Source organism: Chrysochloris asiatica, unplaced genomic scaffold, assembly GCF_000296735.1.
Source record: "Chrysochloris asiatica unplaced genomic scaffold, ChrAsi1.0 scaffold00051, whole genome shotgun sequence".
NCBI classification, from domain to species: Eukaryota; Metazoa; Chordata; class Mammalia; order Afrosoricida; family Chrysochloridae; genus Chrysochloris; species Chrysochloris asiatica.
The window spans coordinates 7,147,554-7,162,048 of NW_006408569.1; the positions used below are offsets into that span (position 1 = coordinate 7,147,554).

Sequence of the window (14,495 nt, forward strand, 5' to 3'; positions counted from 1 at the left end):
GCTGCTCCCTCTCTCCAGGTCCTCATCTCTGCCTCCATCTCTGGTGTCGCTGCTTCTCTGGATAGGGTCACACATTCCCCTCATGCTAGGTCCTAGGATCCTCTGGTTCTGGGTCCTTGGTCCTTTTTGCTTTCTCTTTTACCATTCATTTATGTTCCATGTTTTCATTGCAGGCCATCTGAAACATGCTTTTATTAAAGGCTATCTGAAACATATTTTCTTTGCAGGCTAAAATCCTTTTGAGAGTGCGGTGGAGTAAAACCTAAACAGTGAATGTATACATGCAGGAATGCCACACCTTGATTTGTGACCAGCCATAAAGTGACTAGATGGAATAAGGAATAAAAAAGTGAAGAGCAATGTAGACTCATACAACAGAGGGTCATGTGGGGATTGGGAAAAGAAGCCGACAGTGATCATGGACAGGGAGTCCTGGGGTGGCGCTGTGGGTTAATGCACCAGACTGTAAAGTTGGTTTAAATGCCATGGTCTACGTTTCTAACTCATCAGCCTCTCCTTGGAAACCCTATACTAGGTTGCTTTGAGTCAAAACCGACTTGACGGCAATTACAACAACAATCATGGACATGTAAAGAAAATGATCAAAGAGAAAAAGTAAGGCCATATAACACACCATTTCAGTGGATAAGGGGAATATATGAGGGCTTAGAGAGAGATTTTGGGCTCTTGGTGTGGCACTGTAGGATAAGAACTGGACTGCTAGCCATAAAGTTACCGCTTCAAACCCACCAGCCACTCCTCGCAAACTCTATATAGGGTTAGTTGGTATGAGTCGAAACCGACCTGATGGCACTTAACAATGATAATAGATATTTCAAGACCAAATGCATAGGATAGGATTGAAAAGAGGGCAGGAGAAGCTCTCAATACATACAATCTTGTGTTCCAGTTCATATTAACCTCAGCGTAGTGGTTACGAATTGGTCTGCTAATGCTAATCTTATGGTCAGCAGTTCAAAACTACCAGCTGTCCCACGGGAGAAAGATGAGGCTTTCTGCTCCCGTAAAGATTTACAGCCTCGGAAACCCTGTACAGGGTAGCTATGAGTCGGAACTGACTCCACGGTACATAACAACAACAACAGGGTTTCCAAGGAGCAGGTGGTGGTTTTGAACTGTTGACCTTGTGGTTAGTAGTCCTGTGCTGATCGTACAGCATCACACCAGGTGACCTCATATTTATGCACCTCTTAACTGTATTTGCAATCACTGTTACCCAGAAGAGCTACTTGACTGTGTATATCTAGTATTGTCGTTAGTCCCTCAGGTACTCGTCTCTGGCAGGACAACTATTAGATATTTAGAAGGGAGTCCTTTAAATCTCAGGTCTGTAGCTCTTCATATCTATGTATAATGGGTCTTGGTGTGGCTCTGGGGGTTAATGCACTGGACTGCAAAGTGGGTTTGAACCACAAGGTCGGTGACTCAATGGCAGTTAACAGCAACAACCACATATTCTGGGTCGAGGCCTACAATCACCTCAGAGGGTTACTTGGCCAACAGAAGGACCAGAGTGGATTTGTCCCAAACTCCTTTTGACTCAGCCTGTCTAAACATGCAGGATCTAAAGGTCCTTTGTTGTTGTTGTTGTTAAGTGCCGTTGATTCGGTTCCGACCCATGGCGACCCTGAACAGGGTTTCCAAGGCTGTAAATCTTTACGGAAGCAGATAGCCTCATCTTTCTCCCACGGAACCGCTGGTAGTTTCGAACTGCTAACCTTGTGGTTCGCAGCCCGATTCATAACTACTACGCTACCAGAGCTCCTTGGTGTTGAATTTATGTTGATACTAGATATCTTTTTATTACTGAAAAGGAGAAAAACACTTGAAGAATTGTAGAAAATTTGGAAAAAGGCGAAGAAGAAAATTAAAGGCAAATTACAATTCTGCTACCTAGACATAGCTGCTGTTAAACATCTTTCTTCTTTTCCCCCTGTATTTATTTTACATAGTTAAAAGCATGTTGTGTGTATGCATAAATATGGTATTCTGATTTCTGTGCATTCATACAGATTTTCCACCTAATTAAAAAAAGCATTTTTATAAGGCATGTTGCATAAATATAATAACCGTAGGAAGGTGCTATCATTTTATTTACCTCTTCCTCTTCTCACTAGTTATTTGGATTGCTTGATGTGTGGTGTAAGTAATGTTGTGGTGAAAATGTAATTTTGTTTTTTTCTGTAGTACTCAGATTATTTCTATAAGATTCCTAGAAGTGAAAGTACTTGGTTAAGGAGTGTAAACATTTTAAGCCTTTGGATGCACAACATCTAACATAAAAACCATCTCATTTAGTGAAATATCAGATAAGATAAACCCAATAAAAATAGTTTTGAGCTTAGGTTTATGAAAGGAAATCTATAATTTGCATAGTTCCCTTTCCTATGAAAATCATGGGACATAGTTCTTTTTCCTTAAGCTGTGGGGTCCTGGATGTCCAGTATATATATATACATCATTTTATCTTTTTTTTTAATGTTTTATTGTGAATTATATGATAGTTTACATGGGAGAACGTTAGTTTTACATTCATTCTATTATCGTTTCATTGCCATGGTTACAGTCCCCTCCGTGCATCATCAACCAACCCAAAGGGTATACCCTGCAAGCCTGCCCCCTACACTACCCTCCCTCCCCCCAGTCTTCAGCACACAGTTGCTCTCCCTCTTTGGATCTAAAGTCCCCAGCTGTTCCATCGCTCCACGTCATCGTCTCTGCCTCCATCTCAGGCATCACTGCTTCTCTGGGTAGGTCCCACTCTCGGCTCTTCTCCGTTGATGGTCCTAGGGTCCTCCGCTCCTAGACTGGAAAATTAATCACTCCCTTCCTTGCTATAAAATGTCTACCTTTACATTTCCAATCCTCACAGTCAGTCCTGATAACAATTATTCACTATTGTATCACAAGAGACCCATCTGCATTTCATTTCATCAGCTCCGCCTAGACAGATTGGATACTAACTGGAGATTCTGCCTTCCTCCAGGCCCCCCGGATCTAGGTTCCCTCTTGAAAGCTTATAAGCCAATCACTTCTTACCTTTGTAGCCCCCCATTTTGGGTAGCCAATGTCCAAGTTGCCTATCCCTGTCTACTCTGTGTATGGAGGGGGTGGGAATGATTCTTGCTGTAAAGATTTGTTCCCTCTTTTGAGCTACTGCATCCATAGGTGTAGTTCAAGTTCATCAAATTGTATCAGATTACTCTTTTTTACCTCTTCTTTCTTCTTCTGGTTGGCAGTATATTGTTTTAAGAGAAAAAATAGGTCCACTTGACCAGGTGATCTCTTCGGTCTTTTTCTGTCAGCAAAATCCTATTCATGTACAGTTCCGTAGGTGTTTAAGAGTGTGAGATGCAAGTACAGAGCCATAAGCCCCTTGATATGGAGATGTCTAAATATTTAATGCCTGGGCAGTAATAATATTGGGGGCAAAAACTAAGACCACTATATAAGCAGTTTGGTAAAGGAAATCTATCTTTATGAAATACACACACAATTCTTGATTTTACTGCTAGGAGATTATGTAGTAGATTGCTTGCTCTTTTAGGAATAAAAATAGCTTTGTTGAGCCACTTTGCAACTGAAGTAGTTCTTGGTTTCTTTTTGTGCCCACAGTAAGTATTGACTTGGAATGTCTATTCACTTTTTTAAAAAGATCTTTTAACTGTTCATTGGTAGGAATGTAATTCCCTATGTGAACTAGTTGGCACATGAATATCTTTTGTAATGTTGTTTCTGACAAATGCTTCATTAAAGAAATATTTACGGATTTTCTCCTTTGTGATGACCATGCAGGGTCTTGGTAAGACTTTACAAACGATTGCTTTGCTTGGTTACCTGAAACACTACCGAAATATTCCTGGACCTCACATGGTTTTGGTTCCAAAATCTACTTTACACAACTGGATGAATGAATTTAAACACTGGGTCCCATCTCTCCGTGTTATTTGTTTCGTTGGAGACAAGGATGCAAGAGTAAGTACAAAATAAGTTAAAGCATTCAAGGGATATTTTTCTGGAGTTGTTTAAGTTCTATACTATTGATATAAAAAAAAAGTATTTAAGTTGACAACTGCTACTCCTAAAGAATACAAGTGGAACTCACTTGATGCTAGGCTCTGTTTGCAAGTGCTTTGTGTATATTCATTCTCACAACACTCGTATGAGCTAGAGGTCTTATTACCTATTTGCTGTTGTTAAGTGCCGTCGAGTCACTTCCGACTCATCACAACCCTGTATAGGGTTTCTAAGGAGTGGCTGGTGTATTTGAACCACTGAACTTGTGGTTCAAACCGACCTTGCGGTCCAGTGCTTATCCTCCAGCACCATACCACGATTCTTGCGGCTATTAGTAATGGACAGTTTACTATTATGTTTCATCTGCATTGGCTTTTTTTTTTTATTATTGTGATTTGGGTGAAAGTTTAGAAAGCAGATTAGTTTTCCATTCAGCAGTTTTTCTGCATTTACTTTAAATTCGTTTTTGAATTGCACTTTTCAGTGACTTCTTACTGAAAAAAAAAAAAAAAGAAATCTTATCTTATTGACAATATGTATCATTGATGACTCTCATTTGTGCTGTTTAGAAGCTTTAAGTGTGTACATTAAGCTTACATGTGTGCTGACTTGTAAGCTTTGACTTTGACTTGTCATGCATGTGAGTATACGCACCAGTGATACCTCTTCAGAGAACCTTGTGTGGTATGCTTGCATATAGTCATAGCTTCCAGATTGGGTCTTGGAATAGAAAGCTGTATGTTTACCTTCTCAGGGAATATTAGAAACTAGGCTTTTGTCAGTCTAAGTCTTTTCAGTTCACCATCTGTCAAGCTGGTTGTTGGTAGGTGCCATGTCATCGAGTCAGTTCTGACTCATAGCGACCCTGTATAGGGTTTCCAAGGAGCGGCTGGCTGGTAGGTTTGAACTGCTGCCCTTGTGCTTACCCGTTAAGCTAGTAGGTTACAATTATTTTAGGACTGTAGAATTCATCTAAAAATAATAAATTATACAAAAATACCAAAGTGAATAATCAGCTTAGAAGGCACAGTATTAAACTTTTATCTTTATTTTGCCTCCAGAGAACATAGTTTAAAGATTTGTTCTATTTTACATACTTAGATAGGTGCACAAAAGATAGTCTCAAAAGAGTGTTGGCATAATGAATTACGTAATTCTATCCTTTTCATTTTGCTTGAAGAACAATTATGTTTATTTAAATGTCACTTATACATAATTTAGATAACTAAAATACAAAGAACTCATAAATGTAGAATTTCAGACTTGATTCTGCTGCACGCTTGCTATTTCTCACCAGCAAGTTAGTCACTTGGAACTACTTCTGGTCACTGCTAGTATTTGATGTAATAATATTCTCATAATGCTTTGCATTTCTAAAGTATTGATCTTTTGCTAAAATTATTTCTTGAAGATTAGGAGCAGAAGAGAAGTTCTAGGCTTATGTTTTTATAATGCCTCATTAAATCAATGACTTTAAAAGATATTCTGTAGAATCCAAGGGCTTCATGAAGTATCTCTGAGAGTTTTAAAGAAACAGTGGATGTTTGTGACTGCCCTCTCTCTCTCTCTCACGTGGGAGGTTGGGATTCTGGCAACTTGAAAATTTTGTTAAGTTTGAAAACCATTCTTCAAAGTCAGTGTTTTTCAAATTGTGGGTTGTCATGCATTCAAGGGTTGTAAATGTAGCTTAGTGAATTGTGATCATAATTTTTCAGCAATAAAGTAGAATAGAATTGAAAACAATAGCATATTTCCTATGTAGTAAGAATAAGTATTGTTTGGAGAAACTTTGAAGTTCCTTATTGGGTCACTATGTATCAGAATCCACTAATGGTAGCAGTGGGTTTTGAGGTATTTCTATAAGAAATGTCATCCTCACAAAGTTTGAAAACTGGTGTTTGAGATCATACCATGTTGGTATAAATAATTAATATCCCATATTAAAATTGAGGGCCTTTACAAAGTTTGTGGAACAATGGAATTAAAAGCTAATAGAACTTTCCCGTAAACTTTTTGGAGTCGCCTCGTGTTTAGAGATTGATGTTAGCATGTATAAAGAATTTCCAGAGTATTCTTTCTAGAGCTTGCCACCACATGGAACAGGTATAATGGGTCTTTCTATTTTCTCAGACCTTCTGTAAACATTTCATGAGGTCAATATTTTAGTAATAAAGTATTGATGTATGCGAAGATAGGTACTTGAGTTGGAAAATAATTATACTCTTAATCCCATCTGATTATATAACTTCCTGAAGTATGTAGAGGTAAGTCCCAAACCCGAATTTATGACCCAAACTCAGAGGGTTCCAAATAGTGGGCCTCGAAACCACAGATCTGGCTTTACTGCTGACTGATGTTGAGTGACTCTCAAAGGGCCTTAATTTTGTCATCTAAAAAATGAAAACTTTTGGATTATGTGTTCCATCAAGTTTGCATAGTGGTTAAAATGCTTGCCTGACAACCAAAAGGTTGGTGCTATGAACTAGTGGTTACGAATCGGGCTGCAAACCTTAAGGTCAGCGGTTCGAAACTACCAGCTGTTCTGAGGGAGAAAGATGAGGCTTTCTACTCCCGTAAAGATTTATACCCTCGGAAACCCTATACAGGGTCGCTATGGGTCGGAACCGACTCGATGGCACTTAACAACAACAACAACAACAATGAACTTAATAGCTGCTCCTCAGGAGAAAGATGTGACAATGCGCTCCTATAAAGAATTACAGCCTTGGAAATTCGGTCCTGTGGGGCATTTCAGCCTGTCTGTAAGAGTCGAAATCAACTCACTGGCAATGGGATGGTAGTGGTTTTGGGGGGCTATGATTGTGCTTTGACAAGATAATTGGCTTTGAAGCTGTCAAGTAGTTATAAAAATTTCAGCTCAGAGTAGATTTAAGTGAAAAAGTATGTGTATGCTCCAGGAAACTTGTAGGTGAGCCCATCAAACTGTTTCCCCAAATCAAATTACGATAGTATTTAGCAGCATCTAGTGGGGTCTTAGCACCCTGGCTGTCTTTATTTTGTCTCTAATTCCCTAGTATCTTAGTTAAGGTTTTAAATATGACCACTCCCCAGGGCACAACAGAGATCTTGAGAGAAAAAAATTTCCCTGTCCCCTCTTTCTGTCCAGGTGAGCCTCTTTTTACAGAGAAAGTATTCAGTTAACATTCGTTGAGTAGGTCCACAGTGTGTATGATTCCATAACTGAATTTGTGACAGAGATTTTTGCATGGTAACTTCAATATAGGTTGTGATGCTCCCTTATAACTTTTGTGGTTCTGTTCTGACCCATAACATCTGGAATTCACTCTGAACAAGTTCAAATGCTCTTAGTCACCTTTGGCTACCACACTGTGAAGATTGAAAAATAGTTTAAAATATTCTGACCCAGTTTTAAATAACATCCTTTACTAGACAGAGTAAGTCACGTTTGTAGCTTGTAGCCTCATAATGACACCAGGAACTTCACAAGACATGAATGTGGACCTTCGTGATGCTTTAGCAAAATGCATATGACTCATCCCTGCTAGGAAGAAAAGGACTATACAAGAGATTTCAAAAGGTTGTAATTATTCAAGTATATAGATAGAATGCCTTCTAGTTGTTGAAACCATATCATGTTGGTAATGTGTTATTATTCATAAAGCAGTTACTTTGCCCATGTCCTTTTGAACCCTTGTGATATGAAGACCCAACACACCAAACCCATTGCTGTGATGTTGATTTAAACTCATAGTGTCCCTATAGGGCCAGTAGAACTACCCCAAAGGGTTTCCAAAGCTGTAATCATAACAGAGCTCTGGTAGCATAATGGTTACGAATTGGGCTGCTAATCTCAAGGTCAGCAGTTCGAAACTACCAGTGGTTCCGCAGGAGAAAGATGAGGCTCTTTGCTCCCATAAAAATTTACAGCCTCGGAAACCCTGAACAGGGTCGCTATGGGTCAGAATCGACTTGACAGCACTTAACAACAACAACAATCTTAACAGAAGCAGACTGCCACATCTTTCTACTGGTAGATTCGAACCACTGACCTTTTGCTTATCAGCCAAGCACTTAATCATTGTGCCATCAAGGCTTTTTGGTATGAAGACAGAGTCTAGTAATTTTGTGATCTTCTGGTGATAGGGATGTTTTTTCTAGTGCATGGAATCCGCTGTATATTCTTGTAAGGGAAGCCTTTGCTTCTATTCTGTTGACGAAGATATCCAGATAATTGATCACAAAGCTATTGTTGGGCCTCAGTTTCCTCATATGTGAAATGGATGAGACTCAATTATGCTCAGAGTCTCTTACAACTCTTAATATTCTCTTGATACTGCATTCATGATCATCTTGTCAGCCTCTTCTAATCTAGCGAACTTTGTTTTGCATTAGGCGGCTTTTATTCGTGATGAAATGATGCCAGGAGAGTGGGATGTATGTGTTACTTCTTATGAGATGGTAATTAAAGAAAAATCCGTATTCAAAAAGTTTCACTGGCGCTACCTAGTCATTGATGAAGCTCACAGAATAAAGAATGAAAAATCTAAGGTAAAACCACTTTTCAGTATCTTTTTTAGTTTTCTTTTAACTAACAACTGTGTCTCTTTATGTCTCTGTACTCATAAAAAATGAAGGAAGGTGATGATTTTATTTGTGGAATGGGAATGAAAGTCAGTTTTTAAAATGTCTTTAAAGTTTTAAGTTATTGAATGCCAGACAAATAAAAATTGGGCAAAGTTGCTAATGTAAATAAAAGTAGCAGCCAAATGTACATAACTTGTTGGTACCAAACTCTTTTATTGCTATATAGTCTTTGCATATTGTTGCAAATCTTTGGCATACAGATATCATTTGCACTGACCTATTTTTTATTGAGGAGCTACCTATATGTATTCATATGGATTAGACAAAAGAATTTCCTGGAATTCTCTGACTTGTGTGAATTAGAGTGTGGTATTAACATTGAAAAACATTCAATATTTCTTGCCATTCAACTCCATCAGCAGTAGGATCACTGGGCTACTTTGGGAGAACAGGGACAGAACTGGAGCAAAGCCACCAGGTGGCTCATACTAATTTCAAGTTGGAACTAATAATCTGATAAGAGGATGCATGTTAGAGAATTGTTTAAGAGTATTAGACAGATGTATTTTTATTGTTAAGAGCACTGCTATTTTAGGATATTTTTGTTATATTTTGTTTTTCTATCTTCATTTTTGTGGTCTGATATTTCAAAAGTGAATATAACATATTGGAGAAAATGAGCTCCATTTTGGTGCTTAAAAATTGTGGCCAGGCCAAGTTAGCACTTGGCAAGGCTTGTCGATGAACATGGTTGGTCGGGAGAAGGGAATATCATTGTGTGATGTTACTAGCCTGTATTCCATGGAGAAGGCCTGTGAGCGGTTTTCTCTAGACCGAAATTGGAGAAAATGAATTTTTTGAAATCAGCTGGGGAGGATCTCAAGGGGTTCTCAGGTCTGAATGGGACCTACATTCTTGGAAGTGTATGAATGCCTCGACTCTTGTTCAGTTGTGCTTCCCTGTAGCAGTCCCACCTGAATGAGGATGAGGATGGTTTTCTGTATACGAGTCATTTTCAAGTTTTCTTTTATTTGGAAAATTACGTTAGTTGGAGAAAGTAGTAGAAGTAAATGTTGTGCATTCCAATAGTCAATAGTAAGACCCTGCTGTTACTTAACCTGTTTTATCTTTTCTCCTAGCTTTCAGAGATTGTGCGTGAGTTCAAGTCTACTAATCGCTTGCTCCTAACTGGAACACCTTTGCAGAATAATCTTCACGAACTCTGGGCACTGCTTAATTTTTTATTGCCCGATGTCTTTAATTCAGCCGATGTAAGTTTAAATCATACATTTCAAGTTGAATTGTCTTATGTTCATAGACATTTGTTTTTAAAGCTTAGCATGTCGATTGAAATGTATCATTTGTTTTCACTTGTAATGCTTTGTAAGTTTTGGTTTGCTCAGGAAAGTTCTTAAGTACAAATTTTTTAAATAGGGAGATTTAAGTAAATTTTTTTCTTTCCTTTGAGATTAATCTGGCTGTTAAACTTTGCTCCTATCACATTGCTACCACAACATACAATGTGAGAGAAGTCAGGTTCAGAATAGTGCATTCAGCATTTTTCACTGTATTGGAAAGACTTGAAACATTACTGAACAGTAATACGGCAGGTAGACCAAATGTCTGTAAAATGATGTTTGGCTATTGCGGGCATTCACATTTGGTGAGTACACTTATAGTATGTGAGTCACAAAACAAAGTCTTCTGTAAATGTATAATTTATATTATTTTTATCAGTAATACAAGGTTATGGCAGGGGATAGTAAACTGGTTGGAGTGATTTAAGAATTTTGTTGCTTGATTTACTCCATTACTCATATTAATTGATAATAAAAATAACAAATTAAGCTGTTGGGTTGTACATTTTATCTTTTATTTGTTTTTATTATTAGCTAAGATTAACATTTTCATTCACATTGTATACTGTCTTAATTTTATATTCTTAATTCCTACTTTTCTTAACTAGATGTAGTACTATTAATGGTATTGGAAGTCTGATAAATAACTTATGAAAAAAAAAGTTGCTGTTGGAATATCTGTAAAATAAGTTCAAAAAATTTTATTACCTGTTCCAATATTTTATCTATTTTTTAAAGTAATCATGTTTCCATCACAATAATTTTTTAGACATTCTTTTAAAATGATTTCTTTCTATATTAGTTATATAATAATTTATAGATATATAACTTCATTAGAAAAAATGTACACACACAGAGAAAAAAAACCCTGTGTACTTACTATAGACTTTTCCACCATCTTTCCCCTCACAGGACTTTGATTCTTGGTTTGACACCAAAAATTGTCTTGGTGATCAAAAACTTGTGGAAAGACTTCACGCAGTAAGTAACATTTCACCAGAAAATTCAGTGATTAATATAACTGAGCTAGAAATCAAGTTGTCATTGAGTTACTACTACATATGGAGCTCTGGTAGCGTAGTGGTTACGAATCGGGCTGCGAACCTTAAGGTCAGTGGTTCGAAACTACCAGCCGCTCCGCGGGAGAAAGATGAGGCTTTCTACTCCCGTAAGGATTTACACCCTCGGAAACCCTGTACAGGGTCGCTATGGGTCGGAACCGACTCGACGGCACTTAACAACAACAACATATGCAGCTTCTCTCTAAAACCAAAAACCAAACTGAGTCAATTCCAAACTCAGAGCACCCCTGAGGACACAGTTGAACTGCCCCATAGGGTTTTCAAAGCTGTAAATGTTTCTGGAAGCAAAGGACCACATCTTTCTCCTGCACAGCATCTGGTGGGTTTGAACTGCCAGCATTCCTGTTAGCAACCAAGTGCTTAACCATTGCTCCACCAGGGCTCCTTAAGGTAATCAAAAGTGACAGAGTCAGAAGAGAGAGATGCAGTGATGCAGTATGAGAAAGACTCAGCTGGCTACTGGTGGCTTTGAAGATAGAAGCAGGCCAACATTTATTTTCCCCTTGCTTTTCTACCTTCCATGAACATATGGTCCTTTCCAGTAGAGACTATTCGTTCTTCCCATTCAGTAGGCCTCCAGATAGGGTCAGCATTCTCCTAGTTGCCTAGTGCTACTCGTAGCTACTGTTTCTCCATTGTCATGTCTAAAACACTTCCTTTTGAGGTTGAGGCCTGAGCTGTCCTGTAGGTCTGCCATTGTCTTTACTGTCATTTACTCAACACTCCCTCACATTCGTTGAACGCTGAGTTTCTACTCTTTTCTAACAACCTATTCGATCCTTAAGAAATCCCTGGGTGTTGCAGGTGGTTAAGTGCTTGGCTGATAACCAAAAGGTTGTTGAAGGTTAGAGTCCACTCAGAGGTACCTTGGAAGAAGAGCTTGGTGATCTAATCAGCCATTAGAAACCCTATGGAGCACAGTCCTACTCTGACACACCTGGGGGCTTGCCAGGAGTCGATGACGTTAACTCAAGAGCAACTGATTTTGATTTTTTTGTTGTTGTTGTTCCTTAATTCATGATACTCCTTCTGTACCTAGTCCTTTACCTTAAAGAGACCTCTAGTTCTGGGGCCCCTCTTTTCGTTTCCATCCATCAGCCTATTTCTGTTGGTACTTTTTTCGGTGTCCAGGCTTGAACCCATTTTCTGTCTCTTGAACCACTCTTTTGATAGTACTCCCAAACACCCTTGTTCTCTTGTCTATCTGCCATACTTGCCCTGAGAAAACCTGAAATGGAACGATGTAATGGTCTTTCTCTCTTCTGGGTCTGAATTCTCCTTTTACCACTAGTTAGCAGAGAGACTTTCTCTGCACAGGGGTTGTTCAACACTGATAATGGTTTATACAAATGTGCAGGTAGGAACTATTAACCGTTTCATGGTTTCTTACAGTGATAGTTACGGTTTTTTGTCAACTTGGCTGGGCCTAAATTGTCAGTGGTTTGGCACTTAAGATGGACTCCTGATGTGGCTCTGTGGGCAGATGCGTCAGGCTGCAAAGGCGTTTGAACTGCAAGGTCGGCGGTTCAAGCTCACCATCTGCTCCTTGGAAACCCTACACAGGGTTGCTGTGGGTCGGAATCGACTCCACGGCACTTAACAACAACAACAGTCCCTCATGACGAGATCGAATGTAATGTAATCATTTCCCCATCTGATGTGATCAGTCGTGACCTGACGGAATTCTCCTATGAGTTGTGAATATATTCACTTTCATGATATTAATGAGGCCAGATAAAATCTACAGGATTAGGTTGTATTTTGAGTCAGTCTCTTTTAAGATACAAGCAGAGCTCAGACGGACCTACTGCCACCAAGAAAGAAGAGAGCTGAGCGTGGAGGGCATACTTTGGAACTGGGATCCCAGCACTGTGAAGCGCCTAGATCCAGAGGAACATTCATGCCAAGATGCGTGGCGCTCTCAAGAGACTACATTTCCGTTAGGACCATCCACTTGTGATCTTTCTGTTATAGCAGCATTAGCCAACTAAAAGACATTTACATAGCTCAGTGATGCTTGTTAGCCTTCAGCATGGCCTTGGACATTTTTCTCATTTCCTCTAACAGCGATTTCAGATCTTCCACAATTTCTCCAATCCCAGGTATCCCAGGCCCTTCGTCCCTCTCAGCAGGTTACAAATCCCATTCCTTTCTCAGAGAGGAAATAGTGTTTAAGGAATGCCTTCAACTTTCTGCCTTACCTTTCAAGAGTAGCTACATCTGTGTTACTGTTGGTCTCAATGGAAGAGGTATCCTTTCTCCTGTTAGTGGCTAATTCTTCCATGTGAACCCTGGTGCTCATTTGTTTATATTTCCTTATGAACATTTAACGTCATTGTTTGAATTGATGAAATTTTCTTTTTACCTCAACATGTAAACATGCTCAAATAGCCCCCTTACAAGTATGATTCCACATCCATATATCCATTCCTAACCTCACAGAGAAAACAGTATTCTCCCAATACTGTGGTCTTCTGTAGTCATGGTTCCGTTTCCTTCCTTTGACAGTTAAGCTGAAAACAGTAGTTCTTCCTTCTGATCTTTACAACCGAATCTTCCATTCATTCTTGAGTCCATTGATGACTGGCTCCTATCCATTCCATATAACCGAAACTTACCTCACAGGGCCGTGATTTTCTGGTTGCTGAGTACAACTGGGCTTTTGGTCAGCATCTTGACTTCTGTGTAGTATCCAGCACCACTAACCACTCCTGCTTGAAACTTTCCTGCTTGGCTTCTGTGACACCATTCTCTCTTGTGTTTTTTTTGTAATCTCTTTGACTATACGTACCAGTCTGTTTTATAAGCTTTGCCTCTCTTTCTCTGTCCCTTTGGTTTCATGTTTTATAGGGCATGACTTTCTTTTTCATCATGGTCTCTCTCAGACCCACTGCCATGGTTCAGCAACCCCCTTATATACTAACAACTGACAGATTTATAGATCTATAGCTCTTAAACTCTCGACTTAAATATCTCAGTGTTTTCTGAGTCATTCTACCTAAATGTCTCAGAAGTTGTTTAAACTCTGAATTGTTGTTGTTGTTAAAGTGCTGTTAAGTCGATTCCAACCCATAGCGACCCTGTATAGGGTTTCCGAGGAGCAGCTGGTGAGCTTGAACCACCGATCTTGCAGTTCAAATGGCTTTGCAGTCTGGCGCATTAATCCATAGTCCCACACTAGGACTCTACACTCTGAGTAATCGATCTTAAATAAGTTTGAAGAGCTCAAACGTAAATAATTTTGAGGAGTCTTTCTCTTCCCTTTTCCTTACTTCCAATATCTTTCTAATAACGTTTAGTGCCGTGGAGTCAGTTCTGACACATAGAGACCCTATATAGGGTTTCTGAGGAGCTGCTGGTGGGTTTGAACCAATATTTGCAGTTTATGAATGCCTTCTTTCGTTGTGTTCAACATGTGTACTATCCCAGATTCCCACAGCAGCCTTGGATA

General features: G+C 39.1%; 1 protein-coding gene across 2 annotated transcripts in view; it reads left to right on the top strand.

The window, feature by feature from the left end:
• Positions 1–14,495, top strand: part of SMARCA1 (SWI/SNF related, matrix associated, actin dependent regulator of chromatin, subfamily a, member 1) — a 93,602-nt gene that overhangs the window by 10,344 nt on the left and 68,763 nt on the right. For both annotated transcript variants that reach the window (XM_006862839.1, XM_006862840.1), the window contains exons 6-9: positions 3,817–3,996; positions 8,413–8,568; positions 9,744–9,875; positions 10,875–10,943. In XM_006862839.1, the coding sequence (XP_006862901.1) occupies positions 3,817–3,996; positions 8,413–8,568; positions 9,744–9,875; positions 10,875–10,943 (537 nt within the window). The remainder of the gene's footprint in view (positions 1–3,816; positions 3,997–8,412; positions 8,569–9,743; positions 9,876–10,874; positions 10,944–14,495) is intronic.